General features: G+C 43.8%; 1 protein-coding gene across 5 annotated transcripts in view; it reads right to left on the reverse strand.

The window, feature by feature from the left end:
- Positions 1-80: 80 nt before the first annotated feature.
- The window catches only part of LOC308407532 (extracellular sulfatase Sulf-2-like), a gene marked incomplete at its 3' end in the record, with an annotated part of 108,892 nt that continues 87,613 nt past the window's right edge, over positions 81-21,359 (reverse strand). Inside the window, exons 13-25 of one of the 5 annotated variants that reach the window (XM_080899235.1) lie at positions 17,751-17,807; positions 17,097-17,226; positions 13,462-13,702; positions 12,094-12,286; positions 11,915-12,011; positions 9,900-9,994; positions 9,761-9,820; positions 9,457-9,626; positions 9,040-9,182; positions 7,610-7,733; positions 6,166-6,199; positions 5,945-6,001; positions 81-4,851 (exon numbers count right to left, since the gene is read on the reverse strand). In XM_080899235.1, the coding sequence (XP_080755361.1) occupies positions 4,821-4,851; positions 5,945-6,001; positions 6,166-6,199; positions 7,610-7,733; positions 9,040-9,182; positions 9,457-9,626; positions 9,761-9,820; positions 9,900-9,994; positions 11,915-12,011; positions 12,094-12,286; positions 13,462-13,702; positions 17,097-17,226; positions 17,751-17,807 (1,432 nt within the window). Of the gene's footprint in view, positions 4,852-5,944; positions 6,002-6,165; positions 6,203-7,609; positions 7,734-9,039; positions 9,183-9,456; positions 9,627-9,760; positions 9,821-9,899; positions 9,995-11,914; positions 12,012-12,093; positions 12,287-13,461; positions 13,703-17,096; positions 17,227-17,746; positions 17,808-21,359 lie in introns of those variants that run through there. The other 4 variants (XM_080899234.1, XM_080899237.1, XM_080899236.1 and 1 more) reach the window with 4 other exon arrangements.

Genomic DNA, 21,359 nt, shown 5'->3' on the forward strand with positions numbered 1-21,359 from the left:
AAGTCACTTATATATCATGTTCAGTTCAGTAGCCAAATTCTGGGATAGGTTGCAGACAAAAACACTTTGGACAGAAAAGGCACAGTTTGGCATTCAACACTTTATTCACAAACTAAAACCAATCACTGTATCCACAGGTCAGTGGGTGACTGTACAGGTGTGTTAGATCAGTATTAACTGGCTGCACATGGCAGCTTTACATCATGCCTCACCACGAACCCTCCATTGGTTCATTCGTCCCCTGCATCCTCCAATCAAAGTGCTCTGCAGTTTGTCCTTCAGTGTGTGTGTGCGTGTGTGTGCGTGCGTGTGGATAAAGTGAAGGTGTGTATGTGCGCGTCCGTCCAGGCTCAGCTGGACCACATCGGTCCGGTTCTCGTGTGCGTCTTCAGAAGACACGCCTACACATTTACAAATACATTCAAACACAACCAGAAGGTTTTTCCTAGATATCTGTTAGACAGCAAATAGCACCGCAGAGCAAAATACACTTTGGGGTTAAAGAAAGAAAGAAAAAACGTCTACAGACAGCAGAGTGACAGCTGCATTCACACAGGAAGGAAGAAAATCACCTCCAGAACTCATCATCATGGCAACTCTGATATGACATTAACGTGATGTAATGTGTTGATTTTTTTCTAAAAGCCCAGATTAGCCAATGAACAGTGGTCTCACTGTGGTGTTGTGATATCATGTTAGGTCACTGTGTGCTCTCCCTCTTGACCCTTGAGCTGTTCGGTACTCCATATACAGTAAATCCAAACTTTTTAAAAAATGATATTACACAGACTGTTATAACGTATGACTGCTAACTTCAGGGAATAATAGGTCACGAATAATTTGGATCACCGAGTTCACCGACATCTGTTCTGCTAATTTCCAGCTCCACATTTTCAGCCCTGGACTCTCTGGAGCAGCTTTTCCTGAGTCCAAGTTCAAAATAATCCTTCTTTATGTCAAACAGGGCCGTGGTGCTCGGTTCACTGCCTGTTTTAGCTCCTACAATCCAGATTTCTGCTGTTTCTGCTGCAGGTGGGTGAGGCTGTGCCTGCGATGACAATGTTAGGGATATTTCCTCTCTATGACATCACACAGACCCAAGCACTGAAAAAATGGGCTGAAACTGACTGTTGAGAGTCTGAAGCCCAGCGCTCGCGGTGATTATTTGTACACACTGACCTTTGTGTTTTGAACTTTGGCCATGTTTAATATGAACATCCAATACTGGATAGCTGATATGTTACAGAAAATACTGAAACGCAGAACAGGTCCACTGCAGTAATAAAACGAACAGCTGAACAGCATTCTGGGAAATATAAGAAACACAAGCGGGACCAGATGCAAGTAAGAAAACTATCTGACAGAGCCAGAGTATCTGAGGGGACACCGACAGAAACCTGGGCTTAGCCTGAAATCACTTCCTGTCCAGCTGTACTGACGGTGATCTTCTCTCAACACTCAGCGTTAATATTCAGACGTGGAAACTCAAAAATACATGATTTCAATGTTTTGACTTCCTGTGTGAATCCAGTCGTGCTTTTCTACAGTTACAATTTACATTTTATATGTTCCGTTGTTGATCTAGATGAAAAAAAATACTTTAAAACTCAGCTGAGCGGACGAAACAACTGAACCAAAAGGAAGGTGTGTAGGTACAACGTGATTGGACGATGAAGCGTTAAAAAAACCAAAACACCGAACCAGATCTCCGTGAACTCTCCTTTGTTTCCAGACCTGATGACGTCATCACCGTGCCCTCGCTTCATTCATTCGCTTGTTCTCTTTGACTCTGACATGTTCTTCACTTCGGGGCTGCTGCATTGCATCATGGGAACTGTAGTCAGTCACCAGGTTAGTACAACTGTAGCTCTGTCATCAATAAAGCTGTCGGTCACTACGGTAACCGACACCCAAGTTAGCGAAGGGGAAAAAAGCAACATCACATTTGCATCAGCAGTGATGTCAGAGTGGTCGGCGTGAAAGTTTGTGGCGTCCGCTTCAGTCTCCGTTTAGTAACAACAGGAAAAGGGAGAGCAGGTCCTTTAAAGTCCTCAGAGATGGTTAGAAAGACTAAATATGAACATGGAGAACAAATGAGGCCACTGGGAGGTCACCTGAGGAGGAGGAGGAGGAGGAGGAGGAAGAGGTGGTTTCATTTCTATACTTATGTAAAAATGGCGAGCCTCTTCACTGCGAGGTTCAACACGAATACATTTTCATCATGATCAGAATATCAGAGATTAAAATACTTTCTTATACTAAATTATGACAAAAACGTTTCAATAGAAAAATAACTTCTCATTTTTATATTTGACATTTTTTCTTGCTATCATGAGATTCCGTTTTTACAAGTAATAATGTAAACATGAGACATATATGGCAGGTTTCTTACTGCAGTGACAAAGTGTCCATTTGTGTTGAAAATAGTTTGATGACCTACATTTATAAGATCGTTATTAGAAGATGGAATCAAAGGTTGGCCAACGACGACCAAGGTCACTACAGACTAAAATGTGTCTGCAACACAAGTTCTCTAACTCTAACAGGACTTTCTGAGAGATTTGTGCTTTCGTCTTCTTTATCAGCCTGTTAATTAGCTGTAATTAGCAGGCATGCATGTCTGAGTGATGCCCCCGTGCAGTTCATTGATGAAGGTTTCTGACCACCAAAACACTGAGCCTTTAAAACCATCTTTCACGTTTAGTTTAAAACAATGATAATAATAAAATAACTGTTTGAAGGCTATTATTCCCAAACAGATGATTTAACAGCCCATGAAACCATGAAAAGCAACATCGTAAAAACCAATTCGTACTTGGATGTACTCTCTGTTTTCTCCTTACGATGAGATGATTTATTGTTTTAGAAGGAAAAAACTGATAAATACGTCAAAATAACATGAAAATGAAATGTTTTATTTTATAATTCTCTCTCACCCCAACCGGTGCAGCAGATGGCCCCGCCCCTCTCTGAGCCTGGTTCTGCTGGAGGTTTCTTCCTGTTAAAAGGGAGTTTTTCTTTCCCACTGTCACCAAAGTGCTCATAGGGGCTCATATGATTGTTGGGTTTGTCTCTGTATGTATTATTGTAGGTCTACCTTACAATATAAAGCGCCTTGAGGCGACTGTTGCTGTGATTTGGCGCTGTGTAAATAGAACTGAACTGAATTGAATAACACAAACCCAGCTGTCAGCATGTTAACAATGTTTCTTGTAAAACTTCACATAATCAGAGTGAAACTATGATTATATGTGTTACTATTTTTTTTTTAAATTTCAACAAGCTTTAAAATCATACTTTTACCTTTTGAATGTTTTATTTCATATCATGAAAACAGCCTAAAGTTCTTTTATACTGGTTTACACTTATTTATGGTTTCTTTTGTCATCATTAGATTTCTTCCACTGAGTTTTGAAGATGAATCAAGTGATAACAATATTTTTCTAAGAATGTGAAAATATGTCAAAACTTCTACTACCTTTAAAAAGCTGATCAATAATGACGGACTCAGGATATTGTGTCACAACAAAGTTTCACTACTTTTTAATCTCATCAGACTTTATTCTCCTGTTATTGTGATATACCAATTTTCCCCCCTAAGGAAATGTGTCAGACAATAATGTAAATTTCAAAATACTTCACATTTCCAAGAGCTTTTAGTATTCATGTCATTGTTTCTTATAAAACTCAGATATGATAAAAATGTCAGAAACAATGTGTCTCATGTAAAAAGTTTTTTACTGCAGCTGGAACATTTCCCCCCAAAGCTTCAAAAATATGTTAAAATATTTGTTCTTGTTTTAAAGAGATGTGAATTTGTTTTACTTATTTATTCATTATTGTGGAAACAAAATTCTGGTTATACTGTGACAGTTTTCATCTGCTTTCAGTATTTATGATATTTATGATTTAGGTTATTATATTATATTTTGTAAAAAACTGTAAAGCCATAAAAAATACAAATGTTCGTCCTCATAGTGGGTTCACATGTTTCCTCTTTTTAATTTATTCCATCTTTGTGGAACAAGCAAAGTTTCCTGTATCAAGGACAAACATTTCCTTATGAACATTTTCTTGTTATTAATACCAATTTACCATTTTCAACATAGTGTAATAGCAAGAAAATGTATCAAAAATAAAGTTAAGAGGTTGGTACACAACATTTATTTCATCACGGCAGAAGCTGTTTGTGTTGTTCTCTCACTGGAGACAAAAATGGGAAAATAACATCTATCTGAATTTTTCCATCTTTAACAGAGTCGCTGAAAAAAACGGAGAAAAGAAACTTTTTTATAAACAGACGCTCCAGCGTTGGTGTCTGAAAAAAACTGATTAAAATCAAAGAGTGCTTAATGAACACCTGAAGCAACATGATTTCTGTCAGAGACGAGATGAAAACAGGAGTCGATAAGAAGAGATAGAATTTCAGCAGATTGATGTTCGGTGGTGTGAAACAGCAAAACGTTTTTCCTCAAACAAGCCTGCTTTTATTTTACAATCACGGTTTCCTCGTCTACCTCTCTGTCTCCTCCTCATCCCCATCCTCCTCCTTCTTCTTGCTCCTCCACATGGTGCTCCCCTCCTTGTCAAGGGAGGAAGAGGAGGAAGCGGGAGCACCCAGTGGAGGGGTGCGTCGACTATTTTGTCCCAGTGTCTCCCTGAGCGGCAGGGTGGGAGGTCCTGGTGATGTCACATAGACTAAAGAAGCTGATTGGCTGACAGGTGAGGCGGAGCCGTGGTGGTCAATTGGTGATGATGTCTTGACGACCACGCCCTCCACCTTCGAGCTGATGTGGGTGGAGTTCAACCAATATAAAGGTTTAGCCCTTCCATCCATCCCAGATCGGACCCCTGTTTGGACACACACACACACACACACACACACACACACACACACACACACACACACACACACACACACTGTCAGACTTGAACCACAGTTGTGTGTCTGCACTGAGAGTGTGAGTTACAGTAGTTACAGCAGAGAGGCCATGCAGGCAGCAGCACAGGAGGCGGCTCAGACACAAACGCGCTTTATTAAGGTTGTTTGCCAAACAGCACGAGTCACTAAATGAATTACACTCTCTACTTTTAGGTTTCTGCACCTTCAGGCTTTCACTTTTGATAAAACCAGAACATCTAACACATCATATGAGTTATTTCCTGCTGCTGGTAACAATTACACTCCTCAGTACTCATGTGGACGCAAACAGACATCAGTTAGCATTTCCACCGGCAGTGTTTTATTTTGAAATTCAGGTCATATTTACACTTCCTTTGGATAGAAAAACCTATTAGCATCAGTAAAGGTTGATCCATCACTCTCAGGTCTGTTTTTAGTATAACAGCTGGAAGTTATTTTGAGACCTGAAGGAGACATATGACCTTCGACCCTTCGAAGTCATCCTGTCAGCCACTTGCAGACCTCTTTCAGCAAGGCTGAAGTCCTGCAGTGACACTAAGTGCAAACATGAACTTTTGTTTCAAACTGGCTTAAATTTATTGTGAAAGATCATTGTTGTTAGCGAGAGCTGGGCTCTGGTTGAAGCTCACTCCAGTGTGAGGTTATAGCTCAGTGTGATATTTGAGCCTGTCAAAGTGGAGCTGGAAATGTCCTCCAGTGTCTGAGGAACAACATTCAGATGAAATGAGCCAAACTGTGGTGCGTGCCCACATTTCTCCACACCAGGACAGCGGTCATGTGCTTCTACTCGCCACATTTGCCTCACTGTGTACTTCAAGTGCAGGTGGACAGGCCGAGACTTCAGCTGAGCTGAGAACCGTCCAGAGGTGCACGAGGAGACCAGCTTGTTTAACTCAACTAAGGCTTTTACTGTATTTATTTATTTTTATTCACATCTCTACTGTATGTTACAGACACACAGTTAAAGGCAGTAAGCGGCATGCAGGTCAGATGAAGAGGAAAATGAGGAGGAAGACTCACAGGGTTCGAGACGATGAAGGTTTCTTGACTCTCTGCCACTTCCTCCTCTCAAACAGCCTGATGCAACAAACACACACCATGTTACACACACACACACACACACACACTCTCTCTCTGCTTCACCACCAGCAGCCCTCAGCTCCATCAGGAAATCATGCAGCATTCAGAGCAGAAAAACATTATATACGAGCGTGTGTGTGTGTGTGTGTGTGTGTGTGTACCTGTAGTCATGAAAGCTGCCATGTGCCCGGCCTCCTGCTGAAAAGACAGTTTGATTGGTTGATGAGCAAAGGCAAGGCCACTTGTGATGAGGTATTTTGTTGTCCCTGATCATCAAGTACAGCAGCATCATGTGATCACTCAACTTGACAAGGATCATCTGAATGCACACACACACTGCAGTGTAGTGGTAAGACCACACACCTTTGGAGTGGGAGTTGCAAGTTCGATTCCCACCCAGTATCCAGTAAGGGTCCTAAAACTAAGCCCTGGAATGGCGAGGCTGCGTCTGCAGCCTGTGTGCAGCTCGGACACAAAGCATTTCTCTGTATGATTGTGTATGTGACGAATAATGTTGTTTGTTGTTGACTTGTCACAATGAGAAGCTGGAATTAAGTTAAGCGTTAAGTTGCTGCTGATGCTCACCTTTTTCAGTAATGGAGTGCCACAGGGCTCTAACTTTGGCCCATTGCTATTGACTATAAATGCATCTTTCCATCTCTTCTGATACAATTTTAAAAGCTTCATCCTTTTCAGGGAGCCTATCCCAGGAGTCATGGGATAGGGATAGACTTGTCTAACATAGAGACAGACAACCATTTACACCTATGGGCAATTACCAAGTAACCTAATCCCACTAACTCCGAATTTCAGTGTGTAAGCAACTGTACATAGAATTTGAACTTTTATTGTCAAAGTCTAATTGAATGTCTTTGAACTTTTGGAGTAAGCCAGAGTGCCTGGAGAGAACATGCAAACTCCACATAGAAAGACCAAAGCCTGATGCTGGAATCGAACTCAGGACCTTCTTACTGTGAGGCAACAGTTCGAACCACCGTGCTTTTTAAAAATTTTAAAACCTGTATCTTTATTTTAAATTTCAGAAAGTTCACATCTCGCTGGAACCCTGAACAGCTTAAAACCTTTGAGGCAGTGTTGCAGCCACTGGCTCTTAATTTGAATCCAGGCTAATTTTGTGGGAAGCACAGACACGCCTCCATGAATACTGGCTGAACAGGTCTGACGTACTCTGCACCTTTTTAAAAAGAACAAAGAACCCTGAAGCTGCTTTCTCTCGCAGAAAACTTCATTGCTGAGAAGATTTCTTATGTTCTCAAAGCTGCCTTAGCAACAACATCTCTATCCCCACGACAGTGAACCAGCATTAAAGTGAATTCAGCCATCAGTATAGCAGAGCACAGGCTCTGAGGCTGCTGAGGGAACAAATGCTGTTCATTCACATCTGCAGGTGGAAATATGCAAATGCATAAAGCTGCTGTCTGAATTGCAGAAGTACAGCAGCTCCAACTGAGCGTTGGAGTTAAAGTTGACAGTCTTCATATTTTTGAGGAAGAATAGTGAAACAGTTCCAGAGTAATAAAAACTGTGCTGTTTAGCAGCAGCTATATGAATGACGTTTGTCCAAGGTGTGTGTGTTTGTCTTACCTGGTTCCACTGAGCGCGTGCGAGGATTACACTGTTTGTGTCCCTTGCACCCTCTGAGCTCCATCAGCTGCACGTGGAGCTGATTGAGAACCGTCCGATCTAAAGAGCTGACAGCATTTATCAGCTGGAAGCAGAAATGAGGAGACAAAGAGAGAGGCGGTAGTTTGTGTGGTTTGTGTTCAGGTAAATTAGATGAGGTGTATCAGCCCAACAGCCGTGGGGCCTCAGGAACTCCACATTTCTGCTGTCATGCAAGTTTCTTGGACGCGTGCATTGTGAGTGTGACTGTCGGGCTGAATGTGTGTCATTTATAAATGAAAGAAATATGCAAACCTGTAGAAACATCGTGCCTCAGGGAAACACTGAAAAACTAGTTTACACATTTTTACTTCTGGGCTGGACGACTGTAATTTGTTATTATCAGGACTTCCTAAAAGCTCCCTGAAAAACCTTCAGTCTTAAATAATCAGGCTCCATCTTATCTTAATGACCTTGTAGTACCATATCACCCTATTAGAGCACTTCGCTCTCGCTCTGCAGGCCTACTTGTTGTTCCTAGAGTATTTAAAAGTAGAATGGGAGGCAGAGCCTTCAGTTTTCAGGCCCCTCTTCTGTGGAACCAGCTTCCAGTTTGGATTCAGGAGACAGACACTATCTCTACTTTCAAGATTAGGCTTCAAACTTTCCTTTTTGCTAAAGCATATAGTTAGGGCTGGACCAGGTGACCCTGAATCCTCCCTTAGTTATGCTGCAATAGGTGTAGACTGCTGGGGGATTCCCATGATGCACTGGGTGCTTCTTCTTCACTCACTGTGTGTTTATTCACCTCTCTGCATTTAATCATTAGTTATTATTCATCCCTAACTTCTTCCACAGTGTGTTTTTGTCCCGTCTTTCTCTCCTGACCCCAATCTGGTTGTGGCAGATGGCCTTCCCAGGAGGTTTCCTGTTAAAGGGACGTTTTTCCTTCCCACTGTTGCCAAAGCGCTTGTTCACAGGGGGTTACTTTACAATATAAAGCGCCTTGAGGCAACCCAGGCTATGTTTTGGAGCTTTCATTTCCAGATGTCTCCTGAACGTATCACACACAGGCGGTCGCACAGTAGAGGTCGGCTGTAACACTCACTGAATGCTTTAGACGAGAAGACTGCAGCTTTCTTGAGAACAACACGATTGTGTGAGTGAAGTCATTTCTCACAGGAAACCGAAGATTAAAGATGATGATGAGATAGAACATGACCACATATTTTTCACGAGGACCAGTTTGACTTTTAGACCCCCCCTCCCTTTCACAGACCTGCTTGAGGGTTAAAGCCACAATGAGGTTAGAGTTTGGGACTTTGGGAAGCATTTATGTCATGGGAAGCATGTCAGCGAGCTAACGCAGGAAATCAACACCTTTAAGCTAAAATCAGAAAACTGCTCTGTACCTGGTACGGGTCTGTGTTGAGGTCAAAGTACTCCAGGAAGCCAGTCGCAAACTCACAGAACAGGAAGTTGTGGGACTCGTTGATGGTCCTCAGACACCAGTACGTGTTGTTGTTGGCACTGGTGCAGGCGCAGAATGAACCCACTGCAACACACACACCAACACAAACACACACATATTCATTAACAATATTTTTCTTGCTGTGCTGGTTAAACCCGAAGAACGAGGAGATTTTTAGAAAGTGTGGTTCTCGGTTTGGGACAGCACTTTGATGGCGTTATTTATAAGCACAGCACAAACACAGATCACAGCAAACTCTTTTAGTGGCTGCAACAACAACGATCGAAAGCTCAAACATCGTGATGTCGAAACGCTCAGGGTTGTGATGATCATCACAAAGTAAAGCAGTGGCTCTTACACGTCCAGAACGGCGCCGTGTGCCAGTGCTGGTTGTCATGAGTGAAGCAGGTGAGTCCTGGCATTGAACACGTGTCATTGTTTCTGATTCTCTTGATCATCTTCCTCATCTTCTTCCTCCTCTTCTGCTCCTTTAGAAGCCACGCCTTCTTGTCCCGAGCCCCGGCCTTCCTGCTCACACACACACACACACACACGCACACGCACACGCACACACACACACAGATAAAGCTTGTAGGATGTAGCTGCCCAGGGCCATTTATGTAAAAACACAGCGTGCTGGCTTATCGCCACAATGGTCTCACCTGAACGGATGCAGACTCCCTCCTCTGTACCTCAGTTTGTTCTTCAGTTTGGATTTGTACCTGAGAAACACAAACGTCACATCGCGTTTAATCACATGCATGAATCTAAAACTGTGGCGTGCACTTTTCTGCTACTTACAGATATTTACTGCAGTCACACTCCTGGGGGCGGGCCTTCTTCAGGTGACCTCTGACCTCTCTCAGGTTCTTTATCTTCGTCTGCAGAGTCTCAATCTGAGAGAATGTCACAGGTATCATTCAGAGCCACTAATAATATTCTGCAGAACCTTAAACTTACTTCACTTCTGCGGCGTCGGGTGTGAGCTGGGATTTTTAGAGCGACATCCCAAACTTTTTAAAACAAGCGTCACTGCTGTAAGTCTTTTTCACTCTCTAACTTACTGTTTTGATTGGCTGGGTGAGCACGACTGGTTGCCTAGATGCTGCAGATCTTGTTAGCTGGATGAACCAATTAGTCCTATTTCATTCATTTACAACTCCCAGGTTTACCTGACAGGTGTACCGTGTTGTGCACACCTGACAGGAGCCGGGGCTGCAGTCCAGCAGACAGCAGCATCCCAGTCTGTAGCAGGAAGTTGTAAACCAATGAGGTGGAGAGAGAGAGGAACCCGGCAGACTCAGTTATCTGTCACAGAATCATTCACCCGGAACAGCGGGCAGCTACAGTCTGCGCAGACACGGAAACGCTAACCTGCCAGGAGGCAGGGCTGCTAATGTTATCCACACTCTGCACATCCCAGCACCTAGAATAGGATCAGATCAATGAACAGTGTAATCACTGGTGTAATCACTGGTGTAATCACTGCGATCACTGACTTTTAAATGTGCCCTGTGTTTAACCTTTCCCATTAAATTGTGCTTAACTCATTCACTGCCAGGGTTTTTGAGCATTTTCACTCATTTTTGAAGAGCCACAGAAAACTGTGTGTTATGATCATATAAACGCTGAACCTACCAAAATGAAGAACAGACTCTCTTCTTCCATCCAAAAAAAAAAAGCTTGTTTCTACCATTTTCCATTCTTTAGTAATCAGCTGTAGAAGAGAGGTGGGTTCCACCAAAAATGCCTGTTTTGACCACAAAAAGGGAGAAAACGAGCTTTTTGTGAAAAATACATTTCAAGCAGTCTGATGTTCACTGACAAGCTGCCCGAGGTTGTATTCTAGCCCCTCCCATTGGAAACGTAATTGACGTCTATAGACGTCAATGGCAGTGAATGAGTTAATTTGGACTGTTTTCTTACTTTTATACATGACGACTAATTTGATTGATTATTCTGCTGCTTTATAAACCGACTCCACGACACTTGCCTCGCACATGCACAACCCCAGGGTTTTGTTAGGTCGGGCGTACGGTGCAAAATCTGTGCCTGATCAAACATGCAGATGGATCGTGGGGAAGCGGAGCGGCTCAAGCACTTTATGAACATCCTCCCTCCACCTTTCAGAAAAAGCTGAGTCAGGAGCTTCAAAGCTCGAGGACAGTTCAGTTTAAAGGGACAAGAGCGCACTGACTGATTCAACATCTCAGCACTACTGTGTCTGCATGTGACTGTGGGACGTTATTTCAGGTGGAAATATCACTAAATAAACCAGAGCTTCAGGGGGTAATTCACAAAAAACCTTTAAGCAGGAGACTAGGGTTTAGGTACCAGCACTACCTTTGGAGAAGGTCAAGTTTAGATTAAATTAAAGCCTTTAAAAAAGTTGTTTTAAAATCTGTTCATAGTCACTAAAGTTGTGAAGTGTTTTGGTTGTTGGCAGCTTAGTTTGTTGAACCCGGAAGTCACAAGCGAGTGATGGATCTCACCGTGAAGCAGTGATAGTGACCTGTCAATCACGAGGTAGGGCGGGCCTAAAATGTGCCTTCCTTTATGTTTTTGACTCTAACAGGTCCAAAATCTTCAGAACCAACAGGTTAGAAATGATAAGACTTAAAAAGAAAGAAAGCAAAACCATCAGCAAAGTGTGTCCTCAGGTCAGAGATCAAATACAGAAGAGAAGAGGCCGTCAGACAGAATGCTCCTTTAATGCGCTTCATGTCCACCTCACATACAGTTTGTGGTCCCAACAGTGCAGAGACGCTAACTCGTACTGCTGTGTGGCTTTTACAGAAACGTGAGAAGGACGTTACCTCGTGGTCGATATGCAGCTTGTGGTCCTTCCAGGCCTGCAGGGACTGATACACTCCCGTGTCACACTTCACTGTTGCATTAGACAGGATGGAACATCTGCAGGAAAACAGATTTAATATCAGTCGTATTTGGTTAAAGAGCATCATATCATAACACGAAAAAAACAAGCATTACTGACCGGTGAGTGACTTTGACAGAGTTGGGTGTGACCACGGCGTTGGGATCTCCTCCCATCCCGCTAAACTCGTCCTCAGACTCGTCTCTCATTGGCTGATCCCAGCCTGCCAGGCTCTGGTTTCCAGGGTAATTGTTCGTCATGGAGAGAGAGCGGCTGTAACGGTTCCTGGAGTAATTCTTCAGGGCTTTGAACTCTGACAGACAAACACAATTAAGCTCATCACCTCAGCGAATATCACCACTGAGAAGAATAAGAAGTTTATCATCACACTGCTCTTGCCCTACACAATAAAATCCACTTCCTGCAGTCTCTAAGTACACGTTTACATGCCTCAGTGTTACAGTAATGGCTAAACTAAAGCTCATCATTGACGGAGAACCTCAAATATCTGCATCTCTACCACCATAAGGGTGATGCAGTGCTGTCCTCAGACATTTGAGGTCAGCCAAACACACTGCTGAACTCAGAGATAAAGATCCAAACCATGACAAGAGTGTGCACTCCTCTACGACCGCATTGAGCCGCCTCAAACCTGCCATCAAACGTGTCATCCTGGCGAGATGAGTTTGTCAATCAGAGGAGTGAAAGAGATCTAAAGCTGACACGTCTGAGGACTTTATACACCGTCTTTCTCTCTGAGCACATACAGCAGTGCTCGTATCATCTCATATGAACCGCGGCTCCTGTTTCATGACAAACTTATTACCACAAAGCAGCGACAGCTACGCTGAAAAAAAAAACGAAAGTTTCAAATCAGCAGCAATCAGCAGCTGGAAAATTAAAAACTGCAAATAAGTGTCATGCAAAAACATTTTGGTACTATTTTCCAAAAGCTCTGACATTTCTTTGGTGAGAGGTTCGTCTGTTTGTGAGTATGACCGGCACTAATGTGTCATATCTGCAGGAGTTTGTCAGACTTGGTCACAGTGATGATTCCAACGTGTCGGTGTGTAGGTGCTCGTTTGAATTATTAATCGTTGGGATTAAAACATCTGCGTACACCAGTCATCCACAACAATGAAACCACTGTAAAGTCAGTAACAACAATCATCTTGTCCTGGCACTCTTTTAAACGCATCATCCAAATGTATCCAATCATCCCTTCGCATCCTGCAGACGCCGCGAGCAGCATGATGACACAAACCCCACCACTGATCGCACCTTTAACCTGTTTAGGCTTTTAAGCGATTTATGGATGAAACTTAATAAAGGAATCAGAGAATTCCAGAAAAGCTGCTAAACTGCTCACACGTGGCACTCAACAGTTTTCCATTTTAAACCCAACACAAAATTATTTTTTCATGAGGCAAACTGCGCATGCCTAATAATCACTGCTGCCCCCTGGTGGACTGAAGCGTTAACACTCACTCTTTTTGGAGAAGAAAGGCTTCTTGTTGAACGGCTTCATCATGGAGGGTCGAAGGTTCAGAGGTCGCAGGTCACGGAAATCGCAGTCGCAGGCACCAGAATTTGGAAGGTACAGTTGAGACTTGATGCTGATTGGACGCTGACGGCCAATCACACCCCTCTGGAAGCTTGTGGCCCCTCCTTCATTCTTACATTTGAAGAGCCGTAGCTTCCCCGTGGCGTCCTCCACACACTGCCACTTCTGCACACACAAAATCGAGCGCGAGGAATTATTTTTAACAGTTCAGAGGAGCCGGTTTAGTTTTCCCAACATCAAATGTTAGTATACAAAAGCTCCATAAATAAAATATAAATAAATACTTTAACGCGAATATTGAAAGCTGGAAGTTAAAAGGGAAACGGCATCCTGATAATCATATAAGGATTATCTTCAGGCAGGATGTGATGTCACATATACAACAACTTACAAAAGATGCAACAAAAGTTCACGAATCACAAAATTAAACAGAAAAATATTTGTTTACCTCAGAATTAATTTACAACAACACGCACGCTTAACAAAAGGCCTTGTTTGGTCCACTTGGTTCGGTGTAGCGCCGTAATCACACTGAGCATCTGACTGCTGCTGGTCTCGGATGTCAGGCTTTGATTTGTTCAGGCCGATGAAATTTTGGATTGAGGCTAAAGATCCTCACGTACATCGGGCCATGAACAGCTGATGTGAAACAGCAAAATCTCCAGACGCTTACGAGCAGCAGCTCTACTCAGAGCTCCTCAGTCAGTCTGTAGGGAGAATGTCCACAAGTCTCCAAGCAGAGGCTCGTTTCAGCTCTTTGACTCACAGCAGATAAATCAGACGCTTTGCCCGACAGCAGAGTTCCACCTTATACTCATTACTGCACAAGGCCTCGTACTCCATCCTGTCCATGTGACTGAAAAAGACCCTGAAATGCTTCTGTGGTCGGGCCGTTAACTCTCAGCAGTGATGTTCTATTATTGACTATTGATCACTGATTGGCTGATTATCCTAATCTTATATTAAATAAGGTGACATGCACGTGAGCTTGTTTTAAACCGCTGATTACGGTGATACTCCAGGGGTAGCAACCAGCGACACCCGAGCTTCAACACGCCAGACTTGCACTGAGTGGCGTTCGTAGGTTTGAAACATGAGTAGGTTCCTTTCACACATCATCCCAAGGTAAACGCTGATTACACAATGTTTCTAGGACAAATCACACTGGCTTCTTGACTGCGCTCTGCCACCGGCTACAAAATCCTCGAAAGCTGTTGTGGAACCAAAAAGAACAAAAGAACAATGGTTCCGTTTTCTCCGACAGCTCCTGCAGGATCCTGATAGAAGCTATGAAAAGAGTCACTTTACTAAAGGAGGTGAAGAAGAGGCAGAGTGCCTCTGAAAACGAGAGGGAACCTTGGACAGGTGTTTGCACGATGAGAGAAGAGAGCTTCAGGACTTGTGAGGGTTCGAAACATTCACGTGGATTTGCTTTGATCAGCACGAACCAAACCTGCCAGGCTTTGAGTGAAGGGGGGTGAGGTAGGAAAGGCGAGGCTGGGAAGAGGCCGTCGATTGCCTCGTAAACACGCACGATACATTCAGAGTCTTCTTTTGCTTTCAGCGGCGGCTGCATCGTGACTCTGTAGTTGTTCATTAGAAGATTAGCATGACCCGAATGAATTGCGACTGTTGCCCTGAGTCACTCACGCTTATTAAAGAGCGACAAATGCCTGAATTATTAAGTACACACACATAAATGCAGTTTTCTTGGGGCTGTTTATCACAGCAACCCAGCAGCCGGCAGACTCTGTTGCTAAGAGACTAATCAACTTGCTAAAGGGATTTTTCGACAAGTGTAATTAACCTCAAACAAGCGTGAACACAAACACACAGTGACACAGCTCTAAATGTCTGGCAGAAAAGTTTCTGTTGTGCTGTCGCATCTCGATTCTCTCCACGTCTCTTTGATGCTGCAGCATTCAGCGAGTCCATTGTGTTCTGGTCGTTCCAGTCGTTACTGCAGTTATTGTATGTGTCTGGTTTACAGAGATGACATCTGGTTTTTCATCTTTGTGTGTGCTTCTTTCAAGTCTCTGTTTATTGGAGCGGTAGCCATCCCAGCTTTCCCATCTTTATTCCAAAAACAGCTTGTTACCGAAGACTGCACAGACCAAAGAAAAACTGCATCGGAAAGAGTGCAAACTTTATAGCCTGCATGTTCTGTCAAAGCGAAGCAGGAATAATGAGCAATAAGACTGTGATTGAAGCCACAGGATCAGGAGTGAACGACAGGATCGTAGCAGTAAAACGATGAGACTGGCAGAGGAGGAGCAGTTAGGAGCACAGAGAAATTAAACATATGGGATTCGGATTTCTGGAAGTTATGGAGTTGAGAGTAAATAGCATCTGGATGAAGTGATTAGACGAGGATTAAACAGGGATTAAGAGTAAATCAGTTCAATTGTGAACAAAATGATGGAATCAGGAAGAAATAACTGGATGGAGAAATGTAGAGTCCCGAGTGAGGAACGAAACGATGAAGTCACAACTCAAATAACGAGATGAAGACTAGAATAAAGTGGTAAGGTGTGCTGTAAACAAACAACAGGATCAGGAGAGACCCAGCAGAACATTATTCTGGAGTAAAATAAGAAATAGCAAATAGGAGTGTGCAGAACAAAGCAACGAGATCTTGAATAAAGCAATTTACCAAAGAGGAACATTTACTGGATTATGACTGAGGAATGGAGTGAATGTGATAATGTGATGTGAATGAAATAATAATAAAAACGAGTAGAATCAGGAATAAATCTCAGATTCAGAAGTTAGAAATGGGATGTGAGGATATTGGGAAAATAATAAGGTTTGAAAGAATGATTTAATTGGATTGGGAGCAGAATGGAGCACAGAATAGGATTCTGGAGTAAGGAAAAGGATAAGAGTCATTTAAAAGAGTGATAATGGGACCAGGAATGGGTTACCAGAAGGAAGTTTAGAGAAAAAGCATTTTAGTGGAAGGAAAGGGAACGCTCCAAACCTGCTTCTGATCTAAAGTGTGGTGTGTGGAGCAAAGGGTTGGAATAAAGTACTGCAATCAGAATTAAGTAATGGGATCAAAAGTACAGTCAAGTAAGTTCAATGGAGCCAAATTTATAGGAATACTGATAATTTTATGAGTGAATTTGATTAATTTGGTGAACGGAGTGAAATAAGGTTTCTGGAGAAAATAGAAAATTAGGAACGTATTCTGGAGTAAAGTTAAGACTGGAGGTAAGGTAATGCAATCAGGGACACGTAATGAGATCAGGAGTGAAGTCAGTGGATGCAAACTCAGAGAATTCTGAGTGGTTTCATGGACGGCTACGCAGTGAAACTCATATGACTGACTCAGGAAAAATAAGGTATTCCAGAGTAAAAGAGAGGAATAAGATAATGCATTGAGGAATAAGCAGCTAGATCAAAAGTACAATAATAACATCAGGAGTGAAGTCATTGGATTCAGGAGATTATAAAAAAATCTGACTATTGTAGTGCAAGGATGGAGAAGGAACGTGATACCTTTGGGAGAAGTAGGATCAGGAGTCGAGGAGTAAATGAATCAGAAGTCTTACTGTACCTGTCCCGTCTGCTGGCAGGGCGTCTGGTACTCGGCTCTCTGACAGAGGTCTTTCACTCGTTGGCGTTTGGGCAGGAAGTTCTCCTCCTGCGATACTTCCTTACCTTCGACGACCTGGTGGAGCAGCTTCCTGTAAAAACACGAGCAGGGAGGAAATCTGCATGTTTAATGAATTCATGATTCAAAGTTAATAAAAGTTTATTTTGGCACATTTATGCATTTCTTCTGTCTGAATCAAGAAAGCTGCTTTTTTCTGTGTAAATGCTTCGGTGGCCTCGAGCGTGGGGGTCGATGCCACGGAGACGAAGCCAGCGAGCGACTCACTCGAGAGTTCTTTACAAACTTTTAAAAGTTAACCTTTAGCCCTCCGTTAGAAGAACATTTGACTGAATCAAAGCTTAATGATGTGTTTAAGCTGTGATTAATATCTGTCTCAGAGTTATTATGAGTTTTTACTAATTAACCAAATATCATCAGGCAGATCTGCTTCCACCGGGTGGACGACACCAGCTGCACGTCCATGACTCAGGACAGTAGTTCTGGCTGCCATGTTTTCCCAGCAGTGAGAGCAGCTGCTGTGTTACACTCTGCACTGAACGTAGACTGTTATGTGTTATATTTTCCCGAGCAGCAGCAGTGATGTGTCGTCTTTACCCTCTCTCCACCAGGAACGAGTCTCTCCACACCTTCGGCTTCTTGTTCACTTGAAACCTGAAGAAGAGGATGAAAACAGCGGGAATCAGAATTCCTGCACTTCTCCTGCTATTTTTAACCCACAACCAACACTGTCGCACCCTCCGCCCGCCTTCACCTCACCTCACCTTCTTCTTTTTTCACGTCGACTCCATTAAGCACGACTGCCTTTACTGAAGCGGCGTCTGAACGAGCTGCTAAATGTGCATCGCCGCTTCATTTTACACCCCTAAACTTCGGGCTGGAGCTCCTCTCGCAGCGAGTTCATTTCAGTTCAAATCATCGAACATTACACACATTTATATAATACTCATACCGTCCCCTCATTAAGCGCGTGACTCCATCTGGTTTCTATTCTGGGATGTTTGTAACGTTAACTTTCAGGAACAACATTTTGATTTTCCTCCTACACTTAAAAGAACAACAGTCACCGCAGTGGAAACGACTGCAGGACTTTTTCCAGTTGTTTGATTCACAGAATAAACAGCACAGAAAGACACAAACATGATAATGAGGCTGCGACGAGGATTTACACACAAAGGCGGCGGAAAATGTTGCTGCTCGATGTAAAAGCTTGTCTCCAAAGTTTGAAACACAATGAAGAAGGACTCATTTAAGTTTCCAATATGACAGCCATCAGCGCAGCTAACAACGAAATATTTGGATTTTTTTAGTTTTACCTTTAACATCCAAACAGTTGCCAGCGCAGCGCTTAGGTTTAGGGTTGGGTTGAACTTTAGCCACAAGCTGGGAGATGCTAAACACACCCTGGCCAAACGGAGCTCATAAGATTTTTGTTTCTTATGTGAAAACATGTAGAAAGTCTGTAAAAAGTCAGCGAATTAAATCTAAGTGCAACTATTAAGAAGCTGCTGGTGACCTGAAGGACAGCACCGCTATCCACCGATTCTCTGCTGTTCACAACGGTTTAAAGAGATAGAAGCAACAAGTGGGAGCCGAGCTGTCGAGTCGTCTCACGTCTGAGGCCACAGCGAGGTGTTCACAACAAAATCCCTCCTGCCTGTTCTGTGTCTGCTCCGGGCAGAGTCGGGCACGTTCAGAAGCTTTGTTGTCAAATGCCCAACATCCTTATTTTAAACTATTTTTATCATTTAGTTTCTTTTTATACGTGAAAAAACACAGCATAACACTGATCCTGGTGTTAGCTCAGGCAGACCATGAAGGCCAACTCAGCTGTGGCAAATCAGCTGACCTCGGTGTCAGCCCACATCAGCTGATGGCTCTGCTAATACCCTTTAAAGCATCTAATTGGCTGTCTTATACAGGGCACGCTATTTAAGCGGCTTGTGGAGGCGGGTTGTGGTTTCTGGGCGCAGTCGCAGGAAGGAGAGGTAGAGCAGTGTGTCTGATGAGGAGGGTGGGACACCTGCTGGGGACGTCTAATTAACCCCTCCCCCGACAGCATGTAGATTGTAGCAGATGAGAGACACGAGATGCTCAGCGGTGAGTCTGAGAGCCGGTGCAGCACAGCCGGTCACAGAGAGTCAGAGACTGTGTGAAAAATAATGTTTGAATAAAACTGTGAAAGTGAGATTTGCTGCCCAACGTTACTGTGGAGAACTCGCAGCAGCAGCCGGTACACTGCTTTAACCTGCTCACAGTGACTGCACATCTGCAAGCCGCTTTGCAACCATACCCACGCCTCCTTTTTCACGCTGCATCTGTGACTGTCATAACAGCTGCTGATGTCTGCTCACATGTGCTGGATGTCTTTCTGTTGCTCTTCCTGCCTGCAGATTTCAGCAGTAAAGGATCCAGAGCAGACCCATTTCACCAAATGCACCCTCATTATGAGGGGGCTGTCTTCTTGTTGGCTCTGCAGTGCAGCTGTCGATACTGTCATTGCGATTATAGCAGACCGTGATAGACTGGTGTTCGACTTCTGCTTATCTATGAGTCTGAACTGGCTAAGCAGAAGGAGATGGATTGATGGAAAACATCAAACGCCTTTTCACTACACTGGTATTGTTTGAAATATGTTTAACAAGCAAACAGATGAAGTCCAGGTTGCAATAAACTGGCACAAATAAAAATAGAATTATGATCATTTTTGGTCAACTGTATATGAAACCATATTTATTCATGACCTAGAATCATAACACACGAGTTACACTTGTGTTTTTAGGTGTGAAGACAGGCGCACACTGGATTTCTGACCACAGCGAAACAGTCAAACGTGGAAGACTAAACTATCTGTAAATGCCTGCGCAGTGTCTGTTCTCATGTTTGTAGCACAACAGGACCCTCTTTCTTTATTTGTTGGCTGTAAACTGCTATCAGTCACTGTTTTGTCCTGTGCTGCTGAAAATCTGGCTCCTCCTGAAAAACACCAGGAATCTATAATCATGTGCTTGTTGTGAGCTGTTAGCTGCTGCAAGACGAGTCTGGTTTAATTCTCCTAACTGCAAAGAGCAGACTGTTCTGGGAGAATCTGCACAGAATCAGTCCATTATTCTGAATAAACTCTCGGTAATCAGTCTTTCAGCTACTGTTGGTGTTTCCTCTGCACCTCACAGATAATAAAAAGGGAACAGCTGCTGTAAAGTTCGTCTCAGCACAGAATGTAAGGACTCTATTCAAATGTTCAGACAGATATCCTCAGAGGCTTCGGTGTGCTGCAGAACTGAGAGTACAGCTAAAAACGCTACGTTTCAGGTTTAAAGACACATATCTGGTTTGATTTAAATTCAACAACGTGAAAAACACAAAGATACGGCTGCATCACAACATGTTTAACCAGAAAAAAGACAAACAGCATGTCTGCTTGTACGGACAACGTTTTAGAAGACTTTAATTTCTGAACTATTGTTCTCATTCAGCTGCAACATCCCCCAAAGTCTCTGACCTGACATGGACCTCAAAAACCTTCACTACTCGAACCCTCGTGAACCTGTGCAATCTACTGAAACTCGGGTTTATCCCTCCCTCCATCTCTCCCTCCCTCCATCCATCCCTCCCTCCCTCCCTCCCTCCATCCATCCATCCCTCCCTCCCTCCCTCCATCCATCCCTCCCTCCATCTCTCCATCCATCCATCCATCCCTCCATCCCTCCATCCATCCATCCCTCCCTCCCTCCCTCCATCCATCCCTCCCTCCATCTCTCCATCCATCCATCCATCCCTCCATCCCTCCATCCATCCATCCCTCCATCCATCCATCCCTCCCTCCCTCCCTCCCTCCCTCCATCCATCCATCCATCCCTCCCTCCCTTCCTCCCTCCATCCCTCCATCCATCCCTCCCTCCCTCCCTCCCTCCATCCATCCATCCATCCATCCCTCCCTCCATCCATCCATCCATCCATCCCTCCCTCCCTCCCTCCCTCCCTCCCTCCCTCCCTCCATCCATCCATCCATCCATCCCTCCCTCCGTCCATCCATCCCTCCCTCCGTCCATCCATCCCTCCATCCATCCATCCCTCCATCCATCCATCCCTCCCTCCCTCCCTCCCTCCCTCCATCCATCCATCCATCCCTCCCTCCCTTCCTCCCTCCATCCCTCCATCCATCCCTCCCTCCCTCCCTCCCTCCATCCATCCATCCATCCATCC

Source organism: Rhamphochromis sp. 'chilingali' (genome assembly GCF_963969265.1).
Source record: "Rhamphochromis sp. 'chilingali' genome assembly, chromosome: 12".
In the NCBI taxonomy this organism is placed as follows: Eukaryota; Metazoa; Chordata; class Actinopteri; order Cichliformes; family Cichlidae; genus Rhamphochromis; species Rhamphochromis sp. 'chilingali'.